The sequence below is a fragment of the Scyliorhinus torazame genome, chromosome 4 (assembly GCF_047496885.1).
Source record: "Scyliorhinus torazame isolate Kashiwa2021f chromosome 4, sScyTor2.1, whole genome shotgun sequence".
Classification (NCBI taxonomy): domain Eukaryota; kingdom Metazoa; phylum Chordata; class Chondrichthyes; order Carcharhiniformes; family Scyliorhinidae; genus Scyliorhinus; species Scyliorhinus torazame.
Window position 1 is genome coordinate 184,889,183 of NC_092710.1, and position 25,656 is coordinate 184,914,838.

Genomic DNA, 25,656 nt, shown 5'->3' on the forward strand with positions numbered 1-25,656 from the left:
CCACTACTTTTCTGTCTCGGTAACTGGTCACTCATTCCTGGCTTTTGCCTTCCTTTCCTGCAATAAGGAAAGCAAGTAGCTATGGGAACAGAAGAGAAAGATGAGGAGGAGGAAAGTGATGATGACGAGTGGGAACAGAAGTACAACTACATGGTTGTGGATTCCACTGATAACACAAAAGATGACAAGTGTTATAATGAAAAGGAAGATTGCGGTATTATCAGGTATTGCAGTACCCGAGAGGCTGTAGACCATTGGGTAAATCTAGGAGTTTACCATTGGCTGTTTGGTATGTAGCTCCACCCTGACAGGCGGGATATAAGAACCGGTGCCGTCCCAGCAGTAGAAGCTGCACGACATTGGCAGCATTACCTGGCCGGCAGGAGATTCACTCTCCTCACTGACCAACGGTCGGTGGCATACATATTTGATAATGCACAACGGGGCAAGATAAAGAACGACAAGATCTTACGGTGGAGGATAGAACTCTCCACCTACAACTACGAGATCTTGTACCGTCCTGGGAAGCTAAACGAGCCTCCCATCCCTGTCCCACGGCACTTGTGCCACCGCACAAATGGACCGCCTCCGAGCCCTCCACGAGGACCTCTGCCACCCGGGGCTCACTCGTTTTTTTCACTTCATTAAGACCCGCAATCTGCCCTACTCCATCGAGGAGGTCAGGACTGCCACCAGGGACTGCCAAATCTGTGCGGAGTGCAAACCGCACTTCTACCAGCCAGAGAGGGCGCACCTGATAAAGGCTTCCCGTCCCTTTGAACGCCTCAGCATGGACTTCTAAGGCCCCCTCCCCTCCACCGACCGCAACACGTATTTCCTGAACATGATTGACGAGTACTCCCGGTTCCCATTCGCCATCGCCTGCCCTGACATGACCGCAAACACCGTCATCAAGGCCCTCCAGGGTATTTTTACACTGTTCGGGTTCCCCGCGTACATACACAGTGATAGGGGGTCCTCCTTTATGAGCGACGAACTGCGTCAATTCCTGTTCAGCAAGGGCATCGCCTCAAGCAGGACGACCAGTTACAACTCCCGGGGAAACAGGCAGGTAGAGAGGGAGAACGGAACAGTCTGGAAGACCGTTCTACTGGCCCTACGGTCCAGGAATCTCCCAGTCTCCCGCTAGCAAGAAGTCCTCCCGGAGGCCCTCCACACCATCCTGTCGCTGCTCTGCACAACTACTAATCAGACACCTCATGAACGTCTCATTGTCTTCCCCAGGAAGTCCTCCTCCGGGACCTCGCTCCCAATCTGGCTAGCGACACCCTGACCCATCCTGCTTCGGAAGCACGTGCGGGTGCACAAGTCGGACCCGTTGGTCGAGAGGGTCCACCTGCTGCACGCTAACCCCCAGTACGCCTACGTGGCGTTCCCTGACGGCCGGCAAGATACAGTCTCTCTCCGGGACCTGGCGCCCGCCGGAACCCCACGCGCACCCGAACCATTGTCCCCACCCCCCCCACCCCCCTCCACAGCACCTCACAGGGGGGGGGTCAGTCATCCCGCTGCTCCTGCCTAGGCCCTCCCACCCACCGACGCCCCCTACAGGGGCCCCCCTCTCGTGTCAACCGTTTTCCCCACCAGCGCCGTCTAGGGGTGACGAAGCTGCCATGGAGGCCAAAGCCACGCTCCCGGAGTCGCAGACGCCTGGACCCCCACCAAAATCACCACCGAAGCCCAGACGATCCAGGAGGACGACCGGGCCACCCAACCGACTGATTGCTTCACTGCAACTGAAACTGTAAATGAACACTGACTGTATATATCTTCCACGCTTGTAAATATTCTCGACAACCCTGTAAGGCGGTATCACGGTACCTCCATATCTGATCATACCATGTTAGATGCAATTGTAACCACTGGCCACCACCCCCACCGGACTCTTTTTTAACAGGGGGTGAATGTGGTATTATTAGGTATTGCAGTACCCGAGAGGCTGTAGACCTGGATAAACCTAGGAGTTTACCATTGGCTGTTTGGTATGTGGCTCCGCCCTGACAGGCAGGGTATAAGAACCGGTGCCGTCCCAGCAGCCCTCATTCTGTACCGAAGCTGCTGGGGAACAGATCTAGTCTATTAAAGCTTTCAGTTATGTTACAACCTCGCCTTTGAGTTTAATTGATCGTGCATCAAAGATGAAAGAGGAGAGATTAGAGCCAAACCCACAATCAGCTCCTGTTTAAACATTGGGTGAGATTCTCCGAAAAGATTTCTAAGTGTGGTATTGAGCGGGAACCGTCGCAAGATTCCCGGCGCTCTGCCCCCCCCTTTCGGAGGGTCGATACAGACTCGATGGGCTGAATGGCCACACCTAGCCGTGGACATGTGCCCGGGGCTGGGGCCTATCCCCTGGGCGATCAAAGTTTCGCCACTGAGTCAGTGGTACTGTCTACCGCAGTGTTCAAGCATGGCCCATGAATCAAGGTGTGATTGGGATGCTACGCAACGAGCCCGCATGATAGGTGGCCCGCCCACCCATGGCGATCCACTTGTGAAATGCCCACTTAACCAGATTGGCAATTCCCTATTAGCCAGAGGCCTCTTGGTTAGTGGGAGCCGTTGGGCAAACAGGCAGGGATGAGGGTTGCCCCCGGAAAGAGATCACATGGTCCAAGGGTTGGCATGGAGGACCCACACACGATCGACCGCTCGCCCCCATCAGTGCTCCCACCCCCATCTCCCCCAATGGAACCCCCTCCCCCCAACCCTGCCCCCCATGGCAGCCCACTCCCAACTGGGGCTGAACTCCCTGGTTGCCACACCCCCAGCACAGGGGCAGTATGCCCAGTGCCTGCGGGCTCACTGCCAGTGAGCGAAGATGGCTGCTCACCTCCTCGGCTCCCCGCAGCAGCCCACCCACCAGGTTGAAAAGGAGTACTAATCAGTGACCACTTGCTGGGGAGGCCGCTGGATCGTGGGATGCCATAAGATATGGGATGGCTCCTGTTAATTGTACGGAAATAGGGGTAAGTGGTGATAATTGGTTTCTCGCCACGCTACAGCGGGATCCCAATTTCACCTACTGCAGCGGGCGATTGAATGGCGAACCTTTGGCACCCGGCGCGGCTCTCATTTTTGGTTTCTCTCGCTATTCACCTGCCTCATGCGCTCTTGCTTCTGTGAAATATGCCCCTTGTGTCCGGTACTCCTCTGCCACAACCCACCCCTGTCTCGCTTGATCTTCATTTCTCTGCACCAATTCAGAGTTCCTTCACCCAGAGAATACTTTTGATAGTATTAGTAAGGATGTGACACAAGGCGATTCGGAGAGCATGAAGGAATAAGACAGTTGTGAGGTTGGTGATAATGTGCCACCCTTGAAACTGGATGACAAAGAGAAGGCTGCTTGTGGTTCTGTAGCTATAAAGCCTAGAACTCATGGGGTATTTAAGCAATAATAATAATAATCTTTATTATTGTCACAGGTAGGCTTACATTAACACTGCAATGAAGTTACTGTGAAAATCCCCTGGTCGCCACTTAGGCGCCTGTTCAGGTGCACAGAGGGAGAATTCAGAATGTCCAAATTACCTAACAGCACGTCTTTCGGGACTTGCGGGAGGAACCCGGAGCACCTGGAGCAAACTCATGCAGACACAGGGAGAATGTGCAGGCGCCGCACAGACAGTGACCCAAGCGGGATCAAACCTAGGACCCTGGGGCTGTGAAGCAATAGTGCTAACCACTATGTATCACGCCGATGTGTAAACTCGGAGATCAATGATCGACAAAGTGCAATACTGGGGTTACTCTTCCTTCTACAGCAGTATTGGGGACACTGTGTCTGCATTGAAGGCACCACTGGAGTGGTGTGTCAGTTTCACTGGAACATGAAGCATACTCCATTCATAGGGCAGGTTTGAATCAGTGACTCCACACACCCAGAAAGACAAATTGGAGGTCTGATGGCAGTGTTCAAGAGCATTTAGCACCTAACTGTCCTCCAGACCAGAGCATCTGAGATGCATTTTGCTATCTCTCAATGCTCCTCACCCAGTTAGCTGTATTTCATACATGAGTCAAGCCAGTGAGTGTTTGATTGGGGACAATGTCAGCCAAACACAATCTTGTCCTCACCCTGGGTTTGAAAATCCAAAATGCGGGGAGGGAAATCAAGATTTGCCGTATTTACACACGTCACTGACCGGGCCAGGTTGTGTCATTTTACTAAATCCAGCAGGTGTCTCGGTTGGGATGGTTGCTTCTTGAGGCAGAAAAACACGGTGTTTTGTAAGGGCAAGCTGGTGCAACTGGCAAAGGTTACTGATATATTTATACCAACATTCCATCTTCTGAGATATCCCAAATGCCTGTGATCACCACTTGAACTCCTCCATTGACCATGAAGCCAGGACCCCTCTATCATCCAGGTAGCTGGCTGCAGAAGGTGTGGAAACCACAGTGAATAGTGCTAACTTGCCAGCTCGGCAGATGAAAAATGAAATTTCATTCTTAAACCCGTGCTGAGAACAGAGATTTCTGGCTCCTGCCAACTTCAAAATTCCCCCCTGTGTTTTTATTCTGGAAATGTGCCCCATCCCAAAGAAGTATGAACCCCAATATCCACACATGCACATTTCCCATTGGTGGGGAGAGGAGGGGGAGGGGAATGGTGAATAAACTAAAACCAAGACTGGTAAACCCGCCAGATTTGCACCTCCTATGCTAGTCAGCAGATGGTGCAGCAAAACATAATATTCCCAGAGTGATAAATTAACTTGCTGAACAGCAAAAAACAAACTAGGCATGTCCACGTCTCTCTGGCTGAGAGACCAGGCAGTGCCTGATCAGCAGGTCACTGGAAATGCTAATCAATATATCTTTGCAAATCTATATATCATGACTAAATACAGGAGAATTCAAATTATTTATATGAACAGTATCTTGTACACACTCTGTTCACCATTAATTGTCAAGAATATTGTAAATTTTATCCATTATTCATGAAAGTAATCGAACAAAACACTTGGGTAATGCTTTTCCATGAGCAGCCATAGTCAATAAAACAGTTACCTGCTCTGCAATCTCTTGCCTCTTCTGCTCCAGCATTTTTTGTTGTTCATTGGTGTGGTCCATGATGTTCTTGCCTCCAATGAGCAGCTTGCTTTCCATAGCCTAGAGAAGATAATGAAGAAGATTCATTTATAATACATCACAGAATTGTTTAGAAAATGAAATATTTGGAGTATTAAAGAAGAATCTCTGAGAGTAAATACTATGGGAGCAGATTTCCAGGTCTGTAATTACTGGAATAATAAAATGATACCAGGAATCAGCTCTACTGCGTGAGTTGACAGTCGTCTCCGGCGAATGAAGAATGGCGGTTTCTCAATGCTCGTTCACAACAATAGAAGTAGTCAAAAAATTACTAATTTAACTAATTAATTGGGAGATTGATGCAATTTGGCTGGCTATATCTTCAGCTACATGCATACCAATTGCCTATCAACACACCTAAAACTGTTGCGAAGGGAAACATTCTTCACCAATCATAACGATACAGTCACATTGACCTTTTTTTATATTGTGGCTGTGACCATTCGTCCTGGTGGCACCTCTGGTCAGCTGTCCAGACTATAGCAAAGTAACAACCTCGATTCTGGGGCAACACATTGCAATTTGCTGGCTGACTGGGATAGATTTAACTTTATGCAATTTCTCAAATGATGCAATGACTTAAACACTATTGCTATTAGGGAGAATTGCACTTTGTGTGCTATAAGACCAGAAGATGTAGGAGCAGGAGTAGGCCCATCGAGTTTGCTCCACCATTCTACGAGATCATGGCTGATCTGATATAGTCCTCAACTCCACCTACCTGCCTTAACTTTGAATCCCTTACTGATTAAAAATCTGTCTATCTCAGCCTTGAACATACTTTTTTTTGAAAAACATTTTATTAAAGCATTTATAATTTTATAATAATAATAGTAAACAGTACAAATATAAATATAGTGCAAAGATCGCCTCCCTCCCTTACAAGTCCCACCTCCTCGAAACAATAATCTAACTCGCCCTCCCCCAACCTCTGCTGACAGTTAGTTTTCTCCAAAGAAGTCGACAAACGGCTGCCACAGCCTTGAACATACTTGATGACCCAGCCTCTGCAGCTCTTCGCAGTAAAGAAGTCCACAGATTCACTACTTCCTGAGAGAAGAAATTCCTCCTCATCTCTGTCTCAAATGGGCGACCCCTTACTCTGAGATTATGCCCTCTGGCCCTAGACCTTCCGACAAAAGGAAACATCCTCTCAGCATCTACCCTGCCAAGCCCCCTGAGAATCCTATATGTCTCAATAAGTCTCCTCTTATTCTTTTAAATTCCAATGAGCACAGGCCCAATCCACTCAACCACTTCTCTTAAGAGAATCCCTCCTTATTCAGGATCAATCTAACGATCGTTCTCTGGACTGCCTCCAATCCCAGTAAATATTTCCTTCGATAAAAGGATCAAAACTGTTCACAGCATTCCAGGTATGGTCCAACCAGTGCCCTGCAGTTTTAGCAGGGCCTCCCTATTTTTAGACTCCATTCCCGTTGATATGAAGGCCAACATTCTGTCTTCCCTCCCAATTACTCGCTGAACCTGCGTGCTAGCCCCTGTGACATATGCACGAGGCCCACCAAACTCTTCTGTGTCTTTCTCCACTTAAATAATATTCCGCTCCTTTATTTTTCCCACTAAAGTGTATGACCTCACATCTTCCCACATTATCTTCCATCCACCATGCTCCCACACTCACCCAACTCGTACATCGCTTTGTGGACTCCCTGTTATCCTCACCATTTTCCCTCCCACCCTGCTAAACAACAACTTCTATGCTGTACATAATAAGGGGTTGTCTTCTATGAAGAGATTGGCTATAATGATTATTGGGTAGCTTCACTTGGAAATTTGTCTGATCCACATGTCAACTGCTGCCACTTCTTCACCCCCCACATCTTGGCAGGAGAGAGACATCCACTTGTGAAGAAAAATGATTACTTAGAAGTGAAGAGAGGAAGATTATCACAAGGACAGCTTAACTCTGACACTGATATCTTCATGGTTTGATTTGGAATTAGTTAGGGCAGACATGGGAGGAAATGGGTCAAAGAAGTTAGCTCTGTTACTTGATCCTTGATTATGAGACACATTGCACTCCTGACAGTTCTTAGACGGAGCTGATGCTTTTAAGGAGGAAAATCCAACTGCAAATTTTCAGATTGAGGGACTAGTGAGGGACACATTTTATTCCTTTTCCTGCTCCAAATTTACTCCAAAACAGTTCAGAGGATAACCCAAACTGGAAGTATTCCCATAAACGTTGCTAGAAACAGAACGCACAAGGATTACAAACAAAAATTGATTATTTTTGAAAAGAAAAACGTTCAAAGGGCATGGGGAAAAGGCAGGGGACTGGGACTGAGTAAAGAACGAGGACAAGTGCTTAAAGATATTGAGGAAAGGGCAGGAAATAGGTCTAGCTGATCAACTGGATAAGGCATATGTGGTGCATCAAATGGCCTTGTTCTGTGCTATGATTTGTACAATATAGTGGGCATGTGACTGGCCGTGCATTTAATGCTCTCCTGGCAGCAATACCATTGCTTGTAGCTCCAGTAGCTATGGACCTACAGAATGTTCACAGGAAATATCAGAGGGAATGAGTAGCACCCTTTGGTGGCAGAGTAATTGAGTAATACTTGGAATAATTTGTGTATAAGTGATCAACTGATTAAATATTTACTCACTCTGCGTCTGCTATTTCATGTTCATGTCATTAACCATTGTCAAACTAGCTAAAAGAGGGCTTTTTGATTTCTTTGTATTGACTCCTGCATTGAATGTCCACATTGGATTTCTGTCTGAATGCTAAACTGTATTTCTTGAATAGATGAAATAAAGCCAACACAGAATAAAAATCTACTGAAATACATTTTTTCTCAATACTCCCTCCAATTAAACACGAGTAGTACAAATGAGGTGTACAAGATTCTGAGGAGCATGGACAGGGTGGATAGGGAGCAGCTGTTCCCCTTAGTTGAAGGGTCAGTTACAAGGGGACACAAGTTCAAGATGAGGGGCAGGAGGTTTAGGGGGAATTTGAAGAAAAATCCTTTTACCCACAGTGTGGTGATGGTCTCGAATCACTGCCTGGGAGGGTGGTAGAGACGTGTTGCCTCGCATTCGTTAAAAAATATCTGGGTGAATACTCGGCACAGCATAACATTCAAGGCTATGGGCTGGCAAATGGGATTAGGTAGGCAGGTCAGGTGTTTTTCATGGGTCGGTGCTGACTCGATGGGCTGAAGGGTCTCTTCCGCACTGTATTATTCTGTGACTGTGTGAAATTGTAACTGCACAGCAAGAAACTATTGCATTCATTTTACATCTTCCTGATCTATTCAACTGTTTCAAATTTTGAAAGAGGTTTAAAATAGGCAGCCAAAAGAATGTCAAGACTTAACGATTGTATTTCTTCTAAATGGTCGTGATTTTAGTACAAGGTATATCACAAAGCATTTCACAGCAAATAAATTCCTTTTTGAACATCAATCAATCCTGTGAATAATATTTTTAGGTCTATCAGCTCAGCAGCCAATTTTGACACAGCAGGTACCACAGAGAAAATGAGTTGAGCTGTTATTGATGATATTAGTCTAAAAAGAAATACTGCTCATGATACCGGGGAAATTCCCTGGGTTGGATTCTCCATCTGGGAGACTACGGGTGCAATTCTCCGGCCTCATAACACTCTCGCTCGAGCGTAATGAGGCCAGTGAATAGCGGGAGAGGTTGAAAACGAGAACTGAGCCAGGTGCCAAACAGTTTGCGATGCAAGCCGCCCATTCCTGCAGGTGAAATTGGGATCTCGCCGTAATGTGACGAGAAACCAATTATCACCAATTATTTCCATACAATTAACTGGAGTGACCCCCATATCCAACGGCTTCCTGTCATTCAACGGCCTCCCCAGTAAGTGCTCACGTTGGCGCCGATTAATACTCCTTTTAAAAAACGTGAACCTGGTGGAAGGGCTTCTGCGGGGAGCTGAGTAGGCATGTTTGCTGACCAGCAAAGTGCAAAGGGGTGCTGGGATTGCCGCCCCAGTGCTCGGTGTGGGTGGGGGACCCTCAGCTTGGTGGGGGTGAAATGGCTGAGGACAGATTGAGTCGGTTAGGATTATTTTCACTGGCGTTTAGAAGAATGGGGGGGGGTATCTCATTGAAACCTGTAAAATTCCACCAGGACTAGAGAGGGTAAATTCAGGAAAGATGCTCCCGATGGTGTAGGTGTCCAAGACCAGGGGCGGGATTCACCGACCCCCCGCTGGGTCGGAGAATCGCCGCGGGACGGTGTGAATCCCGCCCCCGCCGGCCGCCGAATTCTCTGGCACCCGCGATTCAGCGGGGCCTGGAATTGCGCCGCGCCGGTCGGCAGGCCCCCCCGGCGATTCTCCGGCCTGCGATGGGCCGAAGTCCCGCTGCTGCTATGCCGGTCCCGCCGGCATGAATTGAACCAGGTCCCTTACCAGCGGGACCTAGCAGCGCGGGCGGGCTCCGGGGTCCTGGGGGGGGGGGGTGCGCGGGGCGATCTGGCCCCAGGGGGTACCCCCACGGTGGCCTGGCCCGTGATCGGGGCCCACCGATCTGTGGGCGGGCCTGTGCCGTGGGGGCACTGTTTTACTACGCGGCGGCCGTGTAGGTCTCTGCGATGGCCGACGGGTAGGTGACCCGCCCCCCCCTGCGCATGCGTGGGGATGACATCAGCGGCCGCTGACGCTCCCGCGCATGTATGGACTCCCGCCGGCGGAGTCCCTTCGGCCCCAGCTGGTGTGGCCTTCCACGCCAGCTGGCGGGGCGCCAACCACTCCGGGGAGGCCTAACCCCTAAAGGTACAGGGAAATCCGCACCTTTGGGGCGGCCCGATGCCGGAGTGGTTCACGCCACTCCATCCCGCCGGGTCCCCCCGCCCCGCCGGGTGGGGGAAAATCCCACCCCAGGGGTCACATTCTCACCTTACGGGGTAGACCATTTAGAACTGAGGTGAGGAAACATTTCTTCACCAAAGAGTGGTGAATCAGTGGAATCTTCTACTACAGAAAGCAATTGAGGCCAAACCTTTGCTGGGGTAATTTTACATCGGTGTCCATCGCAATCACAAATTGGACGCGGACGTAAATTATTATAACAGTTGGGAAACGGGATTCTCGCTGGCTCTCGATCCCTTATTTTCCCCACCCTCACAGGTGATGGAATGGGGTTGTCACCCTTTGCAATGCATTTAAGAGATCCTATGATTAATGAGCCACCCCGTCTCACATAATCCCTCCCCCCCCCCCCCCGACTTAATATTCATACCTTGCCGATGTGACGCCAACTCAGCGGGGTTTAGAACGGATGTATAAAGGTGTGAATCGGTCGGGGGATCGCCCTGGGGTACAAAGGCAAGTATTGACCCAGCTTCAGGGGGAAGGTGGGGGGGGGGGGGGGGGGGGGGGGGGGAGGACCACACGGACATGCCCCCGGCACAGGTTGGCCCTGCCCCCGGCAGCACCAACCTGGCGGTGCCAATCTGAGCTGGGGGTGTGCCAGGTGCAGACACTCTGGGGAGCCCCATTGGTAGAGGGGGATTCTTGTTATGTTTCCCCTGGGAGGAGGGGGGGGGGGGAAGCCCCATGTGGAAAGGGGGCGGGGGGGGGAAGCCCCATGTGGAAAGGGGGCAGGGAAGAGAAACCATGATGCTTGTGCTTTGGTAGGGGCAGGACAGGGGGAGGGCACAGAGACCCCAATGTTTTTGTTGTGGTGGGGGCAGGGGTGGGGAATGGGAGACCCCAATGATTTTGTTGTGGTGTGGGCAGGGATGGGGAATGGGAGACCCCGATGATTTTGTTGTGGTGGGGGAGGGGTGGGGAATGGGAGACCCCGATGCTTTTGTTGTGGTGGGGGCAGGGGTGGGGAATGGGAGACCCCGATGATTTTGTTGTGGTGGGGCAGGGGTGGGGAATGGGAGACCCCGATGATTTTGTTGTGATGGGGGGGGGAGGGGGGGGGAATGAGAGACCCCGATGATTTTGTTGTGGTGGGGGCAGGGGTGGGGAATGGGAGACCCCAATGATTTTGTTGTGGTGGGGGGGGGAATGGGAGACCCCGATGATTTTGTTGTGGTGGGGGAGGGGTGGGTAATGGGAGACCCCGATGATTTTGTTGTGGTGGGGGAGGGGTGGGGAATGGGAGACCCCGATGATTTTGTTGTGGTGGGGGCAGGGGTGGGGAATGGGAGACCCCGATGATTTTGTTGTGGTGGGGGCAGGGCTGGGGAATGGGAGACCCCGATGATTTTGTTGTGGTGGGGGCAGGGGTGGGGTATGGGAGACCCCGATGCTTGCGCTATGAGTGGGGGGCGGAGGAAGACAACTCAGTGCTTGTCGCGGGTGTCCTCCATGTCCATTGGGGGTGGGGTGTGGAGCAATGCAGAGTTTAAAGAAAGGGCCCAGATCTCTGGGGAGCCCACTTTGCCACTCTATCAGGCCCCACCTTGCCACAGTGACGGCGTAAACCACAAACCCAAATTTTTGTTCAGAGCGTCAGAAAATCTGGAGAGAAAACTCGGCTGTGCATCTGGGAATGGCGATGGTTGGGATTTCCCCCCCCGGGTTCAGACATCGGAGGTAGCTCGCCATTGGTCGCTGGAGATATCTTCCGGTCCCATCAAGGTCTAGATTTTTTTCACGGCTCACCTATCCTGCAGCTGGGGAAGCCGCCATTGGGGGTCTGATCGCTATCGGCAGGACTGGAAGATCCTGCCCGATGCGGCATCCCTTCATTATTATAATAGTGTGACAGCCTAGACCATATGCACAAGCGACTGGGGGGAGTGAGTCCACAACCTTCAACTCACATTCTAGTTGAGCCAAGGTGACATTCAAATAATAAAAAAAACTGAGGGTTAATTTGCTTTGTACTGTGTGCTGGTTGTTCAGCAAATGTGTGGTGCCAAATGGTCTCTTTCCGTGCTAGGACTTTCATGATGCTGTGACTATGTGACTGTGTTGGTGCTTTCAGTGGTCTTCTAACAGCAGCAGCACAGACAGTGGGTGGCTTATATGACTATGGACTTACAGACCATAATTTGCCATTAATTAATTTTTGCACATGTACCGTACTCCTGGGAGAAAAAACTTTTTTTAGCAGCAATTTGCCATTATTGCATATTTTACTGATCCACCACTTGTTAAGCAGCAATGAATATGAAAACATCCCTAAGACATGTTAATTTCTCCCACGTGAAGCTTGGGTTGCAATCCGGCATCCCAACCATGAAGAGGCCAAACAAAGGAAGCTTCTGCGGTGGACAATGCAGCATTGCTGATTACTTCCAGGTTGCTGCTCAATCAACCATTGAACTCACAGGTTTTCACAATAATTGCTCCTGGGTGACTTAGAACTGATTATTTCTTCCTCAGCTTCAGCAGCGGAAAGCTCCCAAGGAGAGATATGTACTGCAGTATATTATCTTTCATGGTGATGTAAATGATTCCTTTGGATATAAAATGGCTCAAATGTTTTACATACAGCAAAATGAGACTATTCTGACTCGTGGAAGCTTCAAGCTCAGCACTGCCGTATTCTTTACCTGCAAAATATGGGTGTAGTGATCTGTACATCTGTACATACATCTGCACATACACCAGGGACTGCAGACAGATGTAACAGCCACAGCATCACTAGAGGGCATCAGAGACGGGTATAAAGGGTCCGACCCAAGGGAGGATCCGCCTCTTTCAGAAGCACAGGGCTAGTGAGCAGCAGCACACAGAGACAGCTCAGCATCGGCAGTTTACCTTAGCTTCACTGGTGATACCGCTTGACTGTATTATATTTAGTTGAGCTCTGGAAACAGAACAAACCTACTGAATAAAGTATTTGTGTTAACTGGAAGTCTACAATCTTTATTCAGACTTAGAGAATAACATAATGGGGTTGATTCAAATCTCACTATCACCATGCTCCCACCAAAACATGCACTAATAGTGAGACAGATACCAGAGAAATAATACTTTGCATTGTCTTCCCGTTCACTGCAGTTTAGGAGCAGAAATAGATGTCCAATCCGTTGCCTGAGACAGACGAGCCTTATTGAAACATTCAGGTCAGGGTGCTATGGCATACTTAGGATACCGGTACAATTCTGATCTGCCACCTGGACAAGAGACCACGGAAAGCCACATTAAAAAGATTCAAAATTTCCTGCATGAGTTACTGTATGTTGGCCCACCATCCTCAATCACACCACTCAAGTTGTTCTGCCCATTGCCAATCCCTCATCCCCTCCCAGTATAAGCCCCCACTCACACCCAACTTATCTATGCTGACGCTGCTTTGTGATGTATATTAAGATTTTCTAAACCTGTCCCTCCCTGTCAGTTCACAAATTTTGTTGGAATAAGACCTGAACATCAGGAGGCCAAGGCAATTTCCTCGCCCAGTTGATGCCCACCTAAACTGAAAATCGGCTGTGTGCTGCAATGAGTTACACAATGCACATTGCTCCATCCATCAGATAAATGCTGCTTTGTGCACAATAAAGCAGTCCAGTTGTTCTGTACCACCAAGTACGAAGTTGCTGTGAGCCTTTTCTCACAAAGCACTGCGAGTCTATGAATGTAATCTCCGAATATTTTCCCCATCTTTACCGTGATGGGAGTTCTCTTGTCAGCAGGCAATACATAGGCCCATCAAAGCTAAATGAAACTTCAAAATGAACTTATTTGGTCCTCCCGTTTTGCTTTGTTTGGGTTTAAGGGCATTCCAAGTGAAGTCCATCAACTTGTTCTCATAGCTCTATTGTGAAAACCTCCGGGTTCAATGGTTGATACATCGGGCTGGGTTTTCTGGTTCCCCCAGCTGCGTTTATCTTGGCAGCGCGCCGTTCACTGGCGGTGCAATTCTCTGTTCACGCTGCTTCTCAATGGGATTTCTCATTGAAGACACCTCACGCTATCGGGAAAACCTGCAGGCAGGGATGTGCTGCAAACGGGAACAAAGAATCCCAATGGCTGGAGAATTCCGTCCATAGGAACCTATCACACTTGAGTATCCAAGTTCCATTTTTGGGTGGGATTTTCCCGAATTCCCACGATGGCCTGACACCGGGGTAAAAAGAGGCGCGAACCACTCCGGTGTCGGGTCAACCGGAAGTTGCGGAATCCTCTGCACTTCCGGGGACTAGGCCGGCACCGGAGGGGTTGGCGCCGCGTGTGGTCCCGCGCTTCCGGCCGGCGTATTCTAGCGCATGCGCAGGGGGGTGTCTTCTCCACGCCGGCCATGGCGGAGCCCTACAGAGGCCGGCGCAGAAGGAAGGAGTGCCGCACGGCACAGGCCCGCCTGCAGATCAGTGGGCCCCGATCGCAGGCCAGGCCACCGTGGGGGCCCCCCCGGGGCTGGATCCCCCCGCGCCCCCCTGAGGACCACACCAGCTGGCCTACCAGCCAGGTCCCGCCGTGTGGGACCATGTCCAATTCACGCCGGCCGAACTGGCCAGTAACCGACGGCCGCTCGGCCATTCAGGGCCCGGAGAATTGCCGGGGGGAGGGGAGCTGCCAACGGCCCCTGACCAGCGCAGAGTGATCCCCACCCCTGCCCAAAAACCGGCGCCGGAGAATACGGCAGCCAGCGTCGGAGCGGTGGATGGGATTCACGCCGCTCCGCCCGGGATTCTACAACCTGGCGGGGAGTCGGAGAATCCCGTGGTTTGTGTTTGGAAATACTTGATTAATGTACCAGAAAAGCACCATTAAAACAGGCTTGGAAAAGGAAAATAGCTTACGTCTGCATACATTCGTTACTGGTAATTTTTAAAGAGGAGACTATTTGACCTTTTTTTCTCACTACAAATTGCCCATCATCATGATTCTGAAACGCCCTGAGCATCTAAGTTCATCTTTAAAAATGATGTGGCCTCTGCCTGTCTGCTCGTTGCTTCCAATTCGCTCCACTTGTGCCTGCTCTGTGTATCCGCGTTCTTTCAGTTTCCCACTTTAATTGCCAAAATTCCTCTTCTGGTTGCTCCGTATGTCCAAGACTTCCCATCACCCTACTTTTGACCCTGTGGCTGTCGAGGCTAAGAATAGCCATGTGCCAGTTTACCGGGTTTCCCGGCAGTGTGGGGTGGCTACAATGGGAAAGCTCATTGACAAGCAGCAGAAACCGAGGTTCCCGCCCCCGCAAACGGCACACCACCGAGAAACACGCGGCTGGGGAACGGGAGAATTCAGCCCACTGATGGAATGTCTTGACAGCAAAGACCATGGCTAAACCCTCTTTCTCAATCTGCACATAATTACGCCAGTGTTCGGGAGGCGAATGCAATCGACTGCTCCCTACCGCCGTCTATCCTATGTGACAAAATGGCACTGATGCCCTATGGCGAGGAGTCACACGTGATCAGGAGAAGTTTAGTGGGATCATTGTGCGTCAGCAGGCCGGATGAAGTCAGCTGATTTTTTACGTTAGCGAAGGCTTCTTCTTGCGGCATTCTCCACTGCCACTCCTGATTTCTTTTAAGCAGGACGTGTAGCGGACTAACATGGTTGCGAGGCCCCGGATGAATTTTCTATACTGGTTCACTGGTCCCAGAAACGATCGTAGTTCAGTGGTGCTTTCTGGTGTGGGGGCTTGTTTAATGACACGCACCTTTTCCTCCACAGGGCATAGACCCTCCCGGTCTGCTCGATACCCTGGATACCTCTTTGCCATGAAAAAAAGCACTTCACTCTCTTGAGGCGTACGCCCGTCTCTGAGAAGTGACGCAGTACCTGATCCAGATTGCTCATGTGCTCACGGTTCGTCATGCCTGTGACCAGCACGTCATCCAGATAGGCCGCCACGCGTGACAAGTCCCACAGAACATTCTCCATAACTCGCTGAAAAATGGCACATGCCGATGATATCTTGAAAGGCAGTCTCATGTACTCATATAACACCCTGTGGGTATTTATTGTTACATACTGCAGAGGCACAGGGTCCAACTCCAATTGGAGGTAAGAATGACTCACATCGAGCTTTGTGAACAAGTGACCTCCAGCCAATTTTGTATGTAAGTCCTCAATCGGTTACCGGTCCAATCTGGAGGCCCTATTCACAGTCAGTTTATAATCGCCACAAAGGTGAACAGCTTTGTCTCGTTTCAGGACAGGGACTACCGGAGCTGCCCAGTTGGCAAATTTAACTGGCCGGATGATCCCCAAGTCTTCCAGGCATTCAAGTTCAGCCTCAACTTTTTGTCGCAGCACTTAGGGAATTGGGTGAGCCCGAAAACACTTTGGTTGTGCATCAGGGTCTACATGGATTTTCGCCATGGCTCGTTTTATTTTCACCAAGCCGGTCTGGAAAACCTTGGGCTATTTCCCCAATATCTGCCAATCAAGGTGGAGATGTTGCAGCCTGTCACGACCTAGCAAACTGGGCCCATGTCCTTTTAGTATAATCAGTGGTAACCTTACAGACTGTTGCTTGTAGACTACTGGGGGTCATCGTAGTCCCCGCTATGGCCAGTGCTTCTCCCATGTGTGTGGCCAATCTTGCCTCAGTTACTCGTAATTGAAGACTTTGTAATCCCGATTTAATTTTCTCAAATTTTGGCCTGCCACATTGACTGAGACTGCGGCTCCTGCGTCCAATTCCAGTTCCAAGGAATGGCTGTTCGCTTGAACGGTGACTGACTCTAATGGGGGAAATTTGGGTGCCGCCATGCAATTCAGTTGAATGAACTCATCCTTTGGCTGTTCCAAGAGAAAGATGCGGGATCTGGATTGACACCTACTTCTACTGGAGCGGCGGGCTGACTGAATGCCCCGTGGTTTCTGCTCCCTGTGGATTCTTCGGCCACACGTTCCGCATTATCCAGAGTCTATAGGGGCAGCACGGTAACACAAGTGGATAGCACTGTGGCTTCACAGCGCCAGGGTCCAAGGTTCAATTCCCTGCTGGGTCACTGTCTGTGCGGAGTCTGCATGTTCTCCCCGTGTCTGCGTGGGTTTCATCCGTGTGCTCCGGTTTCCTTCCACAGTCCAAAGACGTGCAGGTTACGTGGATTGGCCATGATAAATTGCCCTTAATGACCAAAAATGTTGGGAGGGGTTATTGGGTTACGGGGATAGGGTGGAAGTGAGGGCTTAAGTGGGCCGGTGCAGACTCGATGGGTCGAATGGCCTCCTCCTGCATTGTATGTTCCATGTTCTATGTTCTTCCTCTTCGGGTTCAGAGGATGGGTACTGCCTGGTCGACTCGGCCCTGGACCATTGGCCCTGACCTCGGTGGTGTTCCATCCAGGATGGGCTTCCCATCTTTGGGGGTGCCGCACACCAGGAGTTTCATTCCCTACAACTCTTGCACACCCTTCTCAGCACTCTCTCTTGAGAGAGAGATCTCTACAGTCTTATTTACATTCATCGGTGGCTCGCCAAGCAACATCCGTTGAGTCACCAAGTCATTCACACCACAGACCAATCTGTCCCATGGCATTTCGGAAAGAGAAGGGCCATATTTACAAAACTCAGCCAGTTTCCTCAGATCCGTCAGAAACTCTGTTACAGACTCCCATGGCGTCTTTCGGCCATGTTAAAACAGTATCCGATAGCTTGAGGTCATAATGGTTTGCCACTAACATGATCAACTCCTCAAATGTTTTCATGTCTGGAGACACACGGTATGTTGGTCTCTTGATTACACTGAAAATGGATGCTGCACAGGCAGTCAACAATATCATCACTCGACTCCTCATGGGGAAACACGTACTCAATGAGACTCATGGGGAGTCTGACCCCGTTGGTCTCTTGCGGGTTATAACAGAGACCATCCCATTTGTTTTCACCGACCATGGCTAAAAGCAGGAAAGAAGGGAGGGAACAACCTATGTGTGTGTGTGGGGGGGGGGGGCTGTGCCCATTGAGAGCAAACTACAAGATGGCCCCCTCCCTCATGCCTCCCCCTTGGCTTCGAGAACCTGACACCCCTCTTCCTCAACCCTCCCTTCCCCCCTACCTAGGGTCATCAATCCATCCCTGACCAAAATAAACATTCACCTTCCCAACCAGCATTCATGTTCCTTCTCCTCAAAACTGTTGTATTCCCAGCAGCACCCACTAAGGACTACTCAGTTGCCGGCCAATCAAATTGGCCTGCAGCCCTCGAGGGCTGAATCTCCCATCCCCGAGGGGCGTAGGTCCCACTCTCTGCATATTATCACTCTCCGACAGTCTTTTTCAACTTTGGTCAGTTTAAGACTGACTTTACTAAAAGGAGTCGGGGTGAGCAATATACCTCTTCCACTCCCCAAAACACCAGTAAAATTCACCTCACGATCACACATCTGCAGCTTTCATTAAAGGTTGCAATAGAAGTACAATTTTGCGTCTCTAGTTGATGACTATTTTTAAATTAGTATTTTGAAGAATTTGGCCCCATCACAAAGCAAAACCTTCCATTTATAAGCACATGAAAAAGTTTTTAAAATAAAACCTGTTTAAGATTGGATGTGTAAAGTGAGAAAGATTCATATGCAGACTGATTTTTAAGTAGTCTTAATTTTAATGGCAGTGTCCTAACTTAATATGGACAACTGTTAGCCTTTCATTTACTACTAAAAAAACATAAAAGACATGGGGCGGAATTCTCCGACCCCCCGCGGTGGCCTGGCCCGCGATCGGGGCCCGCGGGCGAGCCTGTGCCGTGGGGGCATTCTTTTCCTTCCGCCTTCGCCATGGTCTCCACTATGGTGGAGGCGGAAGAGACCCCCTCCACTGCGCATGCGCGGGGATGCCATGAGCGGCCGCTGACGCTCCCGCGCATGCAGCGCACGGCAAAATCATTTCCCGCCAGCTGGCGGGGCACCAAAGGCCTTTCCCGCCAGCTGGCGGGGTGGAAATCAATCCGGCGTGGGCCTAGCCCCTCAAGGTGAGGGCTCGGCCCCTCAAGATGCGGAGAATTCCGCACCTTTGGGGCGGCGCGATGCCGGACTGATTCGCGCCGTTTTGGCGCCGGTCGGCGGGCATCGCGCCGATTGCGGAGAATCCCGCCCCTGAAGTGCCGTTTAGTATTCAACGCAAAATGCTCGTCCAATTCAGATCTTCCAGAGAACCCAGCACACAGGAGATTATGTTGACCTCACTAATAGCACCCCCAGTGTAATGACTATTCGAAGAGATTCGCTGGTCCTTTGCTGAGCCCTTCGGTTTATTATTAGAATGGAGGGAGTAGGTGTTGCCCTAGATTTAACAAGGCAATTCATGGGAGTTAGATTCTGAAATGGATGTCATCACAGTTATTCAGTTTTTTAATCACAATTCTTCTTTCATCCCAATTACAAATAAATAATAGGTGATAGAATAGATCCACAATTATTGTAAACTAAGTAGTTTCAAGTAAATAGAAAATAACAACATTGAAAACGTTAGCAACCTTTTCCACAGGACCTATTTGGGATTTCAACCAAAGCCTCACATTTAAACGCTGCTGATGGCAGCTCCTAACATCCAGGTCCAATGCAGTCTGCTGCAATTAGAAATTAAACTTCTCAGGATTCACCACAACCTAATTGTTCTCAGTATAATCAGGTGAAATATTGGACACAAGCATATTGTCCACATTAATTTTAAAGAACTGCTATTTGTTCTGAACTTATCTATGCAGTTGCGATCCCAGCTGATGTCACTACCAGACAAGTCAGATCCTAGGATGGAACCCAGCTTGATTGATCCTAATGTTATTTTTTTGTTTAGAAACGTGGAGAATAGCTACTGAACAGAGTCATAGGAGTCAGCTGAAGTACTTTTAACAAAAGAATAAACCATTTATTAACAAGAAAAGATGAGCCATAATACATTACTCCACCCTAACTATACCTTTACAGACATACACAGGCTTGTAAGGATGACGCAAGCTACCAAATCTATCTTATATTCTATTGATCACAGTAAGTACACAGTCCATGTAAACCAATAGGCGAACTGTGGTCAGACACCCAGACATCTGGGGCGAGATTCTCCGACCCCCCACCTTGTCGGAGAATCACCGGGGGCTGACGTGAATCCCGCCCCCGCCGGTTGCCGAATTCTCCAGCACCGGAGATTCGGCGGGGGCGGGAATCGCGCTGCACCGGTTGGCGGGCCCCCGCGATTCTTGGGCCGAAGTTTCGCTGCTAGGTTGCCTGTCCCGCCGGCGTGGATTAAACCACCTCTCTTACCGGCGGGACAAGGCGGCGCGGGCGGGCTCCGGGGTCCTGGGGGGGGGGGGGTTGGGGGGCGGTGCGATCTGGCCCCGGGGGGTGCCACCACGGTGGCCTGGCCCGCGATCGGGGCCCACCGATCCGCGGGCGGGCCTGTGCCGTGGGGGGCACTCTTTTCCTTCTGCCTTCGCCACGGTCTCCACCATGGTGGAGGCGGAAGAGACTCCCTCCACTGCGCGTGCGCGTGAATGCCGTGAGCGGCCGCTGACGCTCTCGCGCATGTGCCGCCTGGAGATGTCATTTCCACGCCAGCTGGCGGGGCACCAAAGGCCTTTTCCGCCAGCTGGCGTGGCGGAAATTAGTCCGGCGCGGGCCTAACCCCTCAAGGTTGGGGCTGGGCCCCCCAAGAGGTGGAGGATTCCGCACCTTTGGGGCGGCGCGATGCCCGACTGATTCGCGCCGTTTTTGGCGCCGGTCGGCGGACATCGCGCCGATACCGGAGAATTTCGCCCTGAAACCAAGTGGCAGATTTCACCCAAAACAACTTCTACGGATCACTCCCCAGATGCTTGTCATACTGTGAGCGAACTGGTCTCACTGGTCACATAACGGTTTCCAATCACCACTCTCGAAGGAGACGGCTTGGAATTTTCTCCTAAATGATGCTTTCTCTCAGGTGTCTTTGCCAAGGGTCCATCTCCAGATTTTCAACCTCTCCTTCTGATGTTCCTCGCCCCTGGAGTGCCGTGTGTATTCAAGCTTCGCCTTCCGCTCTCAGATACTCAGCCATACCAACAGAACAACACTGCTTCACAGGCCCGTAATAAAGAGTTTCAGACCTTTGGCTGTCTCTTTGGATTTACTGGCTTCTCACAAGCCTCTTTGCTTTAAGTCTGTTCCTTGCAGCTCTCTCTTCAAACTTGGAGCCTTCCTCTGCTTCTCACTCTTCACTTTACTTAACAGGACTGGTTCCAGAATCCTGTTTTTTGCATTAACTAGAAAGTCTTCTTTCTAGTCAAAGCACGGCAGCACGGTAGCACAAGTGGATAGCACTGTGGCTTCACAGCGCCAGGGTCCCAAGTTCGATTCCCTGCTGGGTCACTGTCTGTGCGGAGTCTGCACGTTGTCCCCGTGTCTGCGTGGGTTTCCTCCGGGTGCTCCGGTTTCCTCCCACAGTCCAAAGACGTGCAGGTTAGGTGGATTGGCCATGCTAAATTGTCCTTAGTGTCTAAAAAAAAGATTAGGAGGGGTTATTGGGTTACAGGGATAGGGTGGAAGTGAGGGCGTAAGTGGGTCGGTGCAGACTCGATGGGCCGAATGGCCTCCTTCTGCACCGTATGTTTGATGTTCTTCTGATATTTTTCCTGTTTCACTCACTCTCTGATGTTGGCTTTTTCTTTAGTTCGAGACTTGCTATCTGTCCTTTTCCATGTCCTGCCTGTTCTTGCACTTACTGTGGAATGCTGCTTCCTCTGGTCACCTTGTACATCTGTGAGTCTCTCTCCATTTCCCTGTTGTTCAGCAACAACACAGCTTTGTTTGACTTTGTGTTTGTTTTACCTTCCCTTTAAGAATCTGTTATAACCTGCCTACTGATGATTGGCTGGGGACTAATGACTATCCCACAATCCTATGGGAGTATGAACTTCCCCAATGAGGGGAGCGGAGAAACTCCTACTATAAATAAGCTGGCCAGTCCAGGAACCAGGAGGAAGGAGAAGGTAGCAAGGGAAGTTACTGCTACTGTTATGTGTATATTGTGATAGTAAATAAACGTTATTATTTTGTATCCTTAAAACTCCTGCTGGATTCTTCGTGGCCCTTACAAAAGAATCGTAAATCCTCATCAGAATGCAGGCATCTTTTAAAGTGAACTCAAGTGCCCCCTTTCTTAACACACAAATACAGAAATACAAATTAAATCTAAGCTTAAAGCTATATCTTATGCCTAACACCCACATACACAAATACAAATATAATTGACTTCTTCTGGGGTCCACTTTAGGTGAAGTGTGGTTAGAGGGGGAGGTTATTAATAAAATGGGATGCAGTGATGTAATTCATCTACACATTTTTAAGTCCAATGTTTTGTCCTTATTTCATGTAATATTATCATTGTTAAGTGTAAAAGGAGCAAAACAACAGAACTGGTTGAACTGTAGAGGTTTCTTTTATAGAACCAGCTGAGGAGCTGAGAGAAACAAAATTTGCACACTACAGCACACTATGTCGAAGAAGGTATTGGCAAGAGTACAAGTATACATTAGCAGTTTCCGTCATATATATGGGGCGTCATTCTCCGCCGGCGGGAGTCTCCGTTCTGCCGGCGCCCGGGGGGTTTCCCGACGGCGTGGGGCTGCCCCACAATGGGAAACCCCATTGACCGGCCGGTGTTACGGAGACTCCCGCCGGCCGGTCGGGGCAGAAATGTGGCGGGGCGGGTAGGAGAATTTCGCCCATGGACACAGGGGCGAGATTCTCCACTCCCGCGCCGGTTGGGAGAATCGCCTGGGCCGCCAAAATTTCCCGGGACGCCGGTCCGACGCCCTCCCGCGATTCTCCCAAGCGGCGGGAACGACCCGGTCGAGTTCCGCGGGATGCAGGCCGGAGAATCGCCGGAGACACCCAAAATGGCGATTCTCCTGCACCCCCGCTATTCTTAGGCCCGGATGGGCCGATCAGCCAGGTCAAAACGGCGGGTTCCCCCCGGCACCGTCCACACCTGGTCGATGCTGTCGGAAACAGCGCGGGAACACTGCGGGGGGGGGGGGGGGGGGGGGGGGTGTGGCCTGCGGAGGGCGAGGGGAGATCCTGCACTGGGGGGTACCTCAAATGTGGGATGGCCCGCGATCTGTGCCCACCGATAGTCAGGCCGTCCTCTCTGAAGGAGGACCTCCTTCCTTCCGCGGCCCCGCAAGATCCGTCCGCCATCTTCTTGCGGGGCGGACTCAGAGAGGACGGCAACCACGCATGCGCGGGTTGGCGCCGGCCAACCCGCGCATGCGCAGGTGACGCCAGTTATGCGGCGCCGCCTTTACGCGGCGACAAGGCCTGGCACATGTAGATGACGTGGCCCCGATCCTAGCCCATTGTCGGGGCCTGAATCGGTCAGGATCGGGGCCGTTTCGCGCCATCGTGTACCTCCACGGCGTTCACAACGGCGTGAGCACTTCGGCGTGGGAGTGGAGAATCCCGCCCAAGATTTTTAATAGGTTACCAGTCAATCTTTCATGTTGTTGCATAAAATGTAGTCCTTATTTTAAGTGGAATTGAGAGCAAAGGACAATTGAACCAGGTATGCAGGCATGAGTACTTTTTGAAAAATGATTCTAGTCAATCTCTTATTGCGACAGACACTCAGAGCTTAATGGTCCAGCAGGCACAGGACCCCAATGTTGGGACAATACGGTGATGTTTTGAGCCCAGGCTTGTCATCAGGGCACCCACCAGTGCAACCTTTGAGGAGGCACCTGCTAATTGGTCACCTCAACATTCACCTGAGGCAAGAAGCTCAATCAGAGGGTCCACAGCAGAGAACAGCCAACAACGGGTCCACAGGATTGGTTTCGCCACAGCCTTTCATTCTGGCAACTCCTTTATTGGGTCATGGAGCCTCTGGCCAGACGCCCATAAGTTTGGAAAATGGCCCCTGAATATGGCCTGAATTGATCTAATTAGCTGCTCACTTCCATGGAGCAGGCTGCCATTTTTATTCTAGCCCACTCCTGGGAAATTCCCTCAGAGGCATTGGGAAGCTACTCATTTTCCTAGTTCTTGCCACCTCCAAATCTGTCTCCACGGGACTAAGAAAATTCAGCCTGGTGAGACAACATTAAATGTAGTTTTTAGATAGAATATGATGAGGGTAGAAGCAAGTGAACTCTGACACACAGGTGTATTTTGAAGAAAGATATTCTGGTTTTATTTTTACATTTCCATTGCCACAATTGTAAAGGAAACGCTTCAGGTGAGCCGCCCAACTTTAATCAATCCTATTATCATTGCTGAGTGGCCTTAACAATTGGTCTTTAAAAAATCTATTAACATTGGATTTAGCAGTCCAGGAGTTTTTATCTCTCAATGTTTCTTGAACTAATTATATACCTTGGACTGGGAGTATAGAACTGTAGGGCTCAGTTTAATCATTAACAAAACCTTAAATAAGAACTGAAATTAGGAGATTTGTTTTTCACACGTGCAAGTCTCCCAGCTGAGCCAGTTGATTCCGTATCAACTAATTCTTTCAAAAAAAAATCGAGTTCAAAAAAATTTGAAGTTAGTTTAAAGTTATTATCAACATCGTTGATCAAATATTCCAATGGTTACGGTGATTCCTGTACTGTGGAGTCAGGTTGGGAATGGAGAAAGTGGCTGTCTCAACAATTATTAATTCCCTTGGCTTGGGTTTATGTGTCGCCCAGAGCATATTATGGCTCACTTTCAAAAGCTCTATGCTTTCTGCTTTGTTTTAGTCAATGCTTCAGGGTTTTTTTGTCAACCTCTCACAGACGGTAAACATTTCTCAATGTCAGTAAAATTCAATCGAGCGAGAAATAGAAGGTGAGAAGGGCAGCCTGGCAGTGACTCTGTAAACCACACTGAATAGGGCGCTTGGTTGTTGATCTTAATGATTTAATTGGAATAAGCCTCAGTCCTAAGCTGATGACTCCTGTAAGTGTAGCACCTGAGGTCACTGTCTGATCAGTGAGTGGGAAGAAATAAATCACTTCCGATCGCTTTCCAGAGTGGCTCTACTTAAACGCACAAAAATGTGAACATCAGGGAAGGATGTGGTCAGATTTGGGTAGGATGAGCTTTGGGGTTAAGAAATTGAGCAGTACTCACTGTAATGACAGTGTTACCCTACTCCTTTAAAATTTTGGTTTTTGTAGATTAGCCGCTCTATTAAAGTAGCAGCGAGAATAGTTTGATCTAGATGTGCTACTTTTTCATGGAATCATATTGCACAGTGCAATTTCCAGGCTTGGTTGTGTACTGCTGCAGCACAAGATGTTAATTGTCAGAGGAAATCTAAATCCAAACATTTCCAAAAGCAAAAGCATGACAGAAATGATCATTTCATCAAGTTCCATCTCAAGGACCTTTCATTCTCTGACCCTAATTAGACATGTCACTGAATTGACTGGTAGCCTCAACTGCTTAATTAGATATCTCAATGGAAGAAGTGCCTGATAGGAGGGGAAAGGAACAGATGCCGCAACACAGTGCTTGGAATGGGGATTTTGTGATTCATAATATTCTAATTATTACAGAAAGCATACAGACTGAGTACTTCACTGCGGCAAATGCCAATTCACTCGTATTCTTTCACAATGATAAAAGCCCTAAAACACCCCCCCACCCCTCCCCAAGTACTATGGGTGAGCGTTAGAGAACCATCCTAAAGAAATGCCCTGCAGAACA

At 49.8% G+C, this 25,656-nt stretch overlaps 1 protein-coding gene across 2 annotated transcripts in view; it reads right to left on the minus strand.

Moving 5' to 3' along the window:
- The window catches only part of kif3ca (kinesin family member 3Ca), a 263,681-nt gene that overhangs the window by 96,224 nt on the left and 141,801 nt on the right, over positions 1-25,656 (minus strand). For both annotated transcript variants that reach the window (XM_072498979.1, XM_072498981.1), the window contains exon 3: positions 5,038-5,139. In XM_072498979.1, coding sequence (XP_072355080.1) covers positions 5,038-5,139 — 102 coding nt within the window. The remainder of the gene's footprint in view (positions 1-5,037; positions 5,140-25,656) is intronic.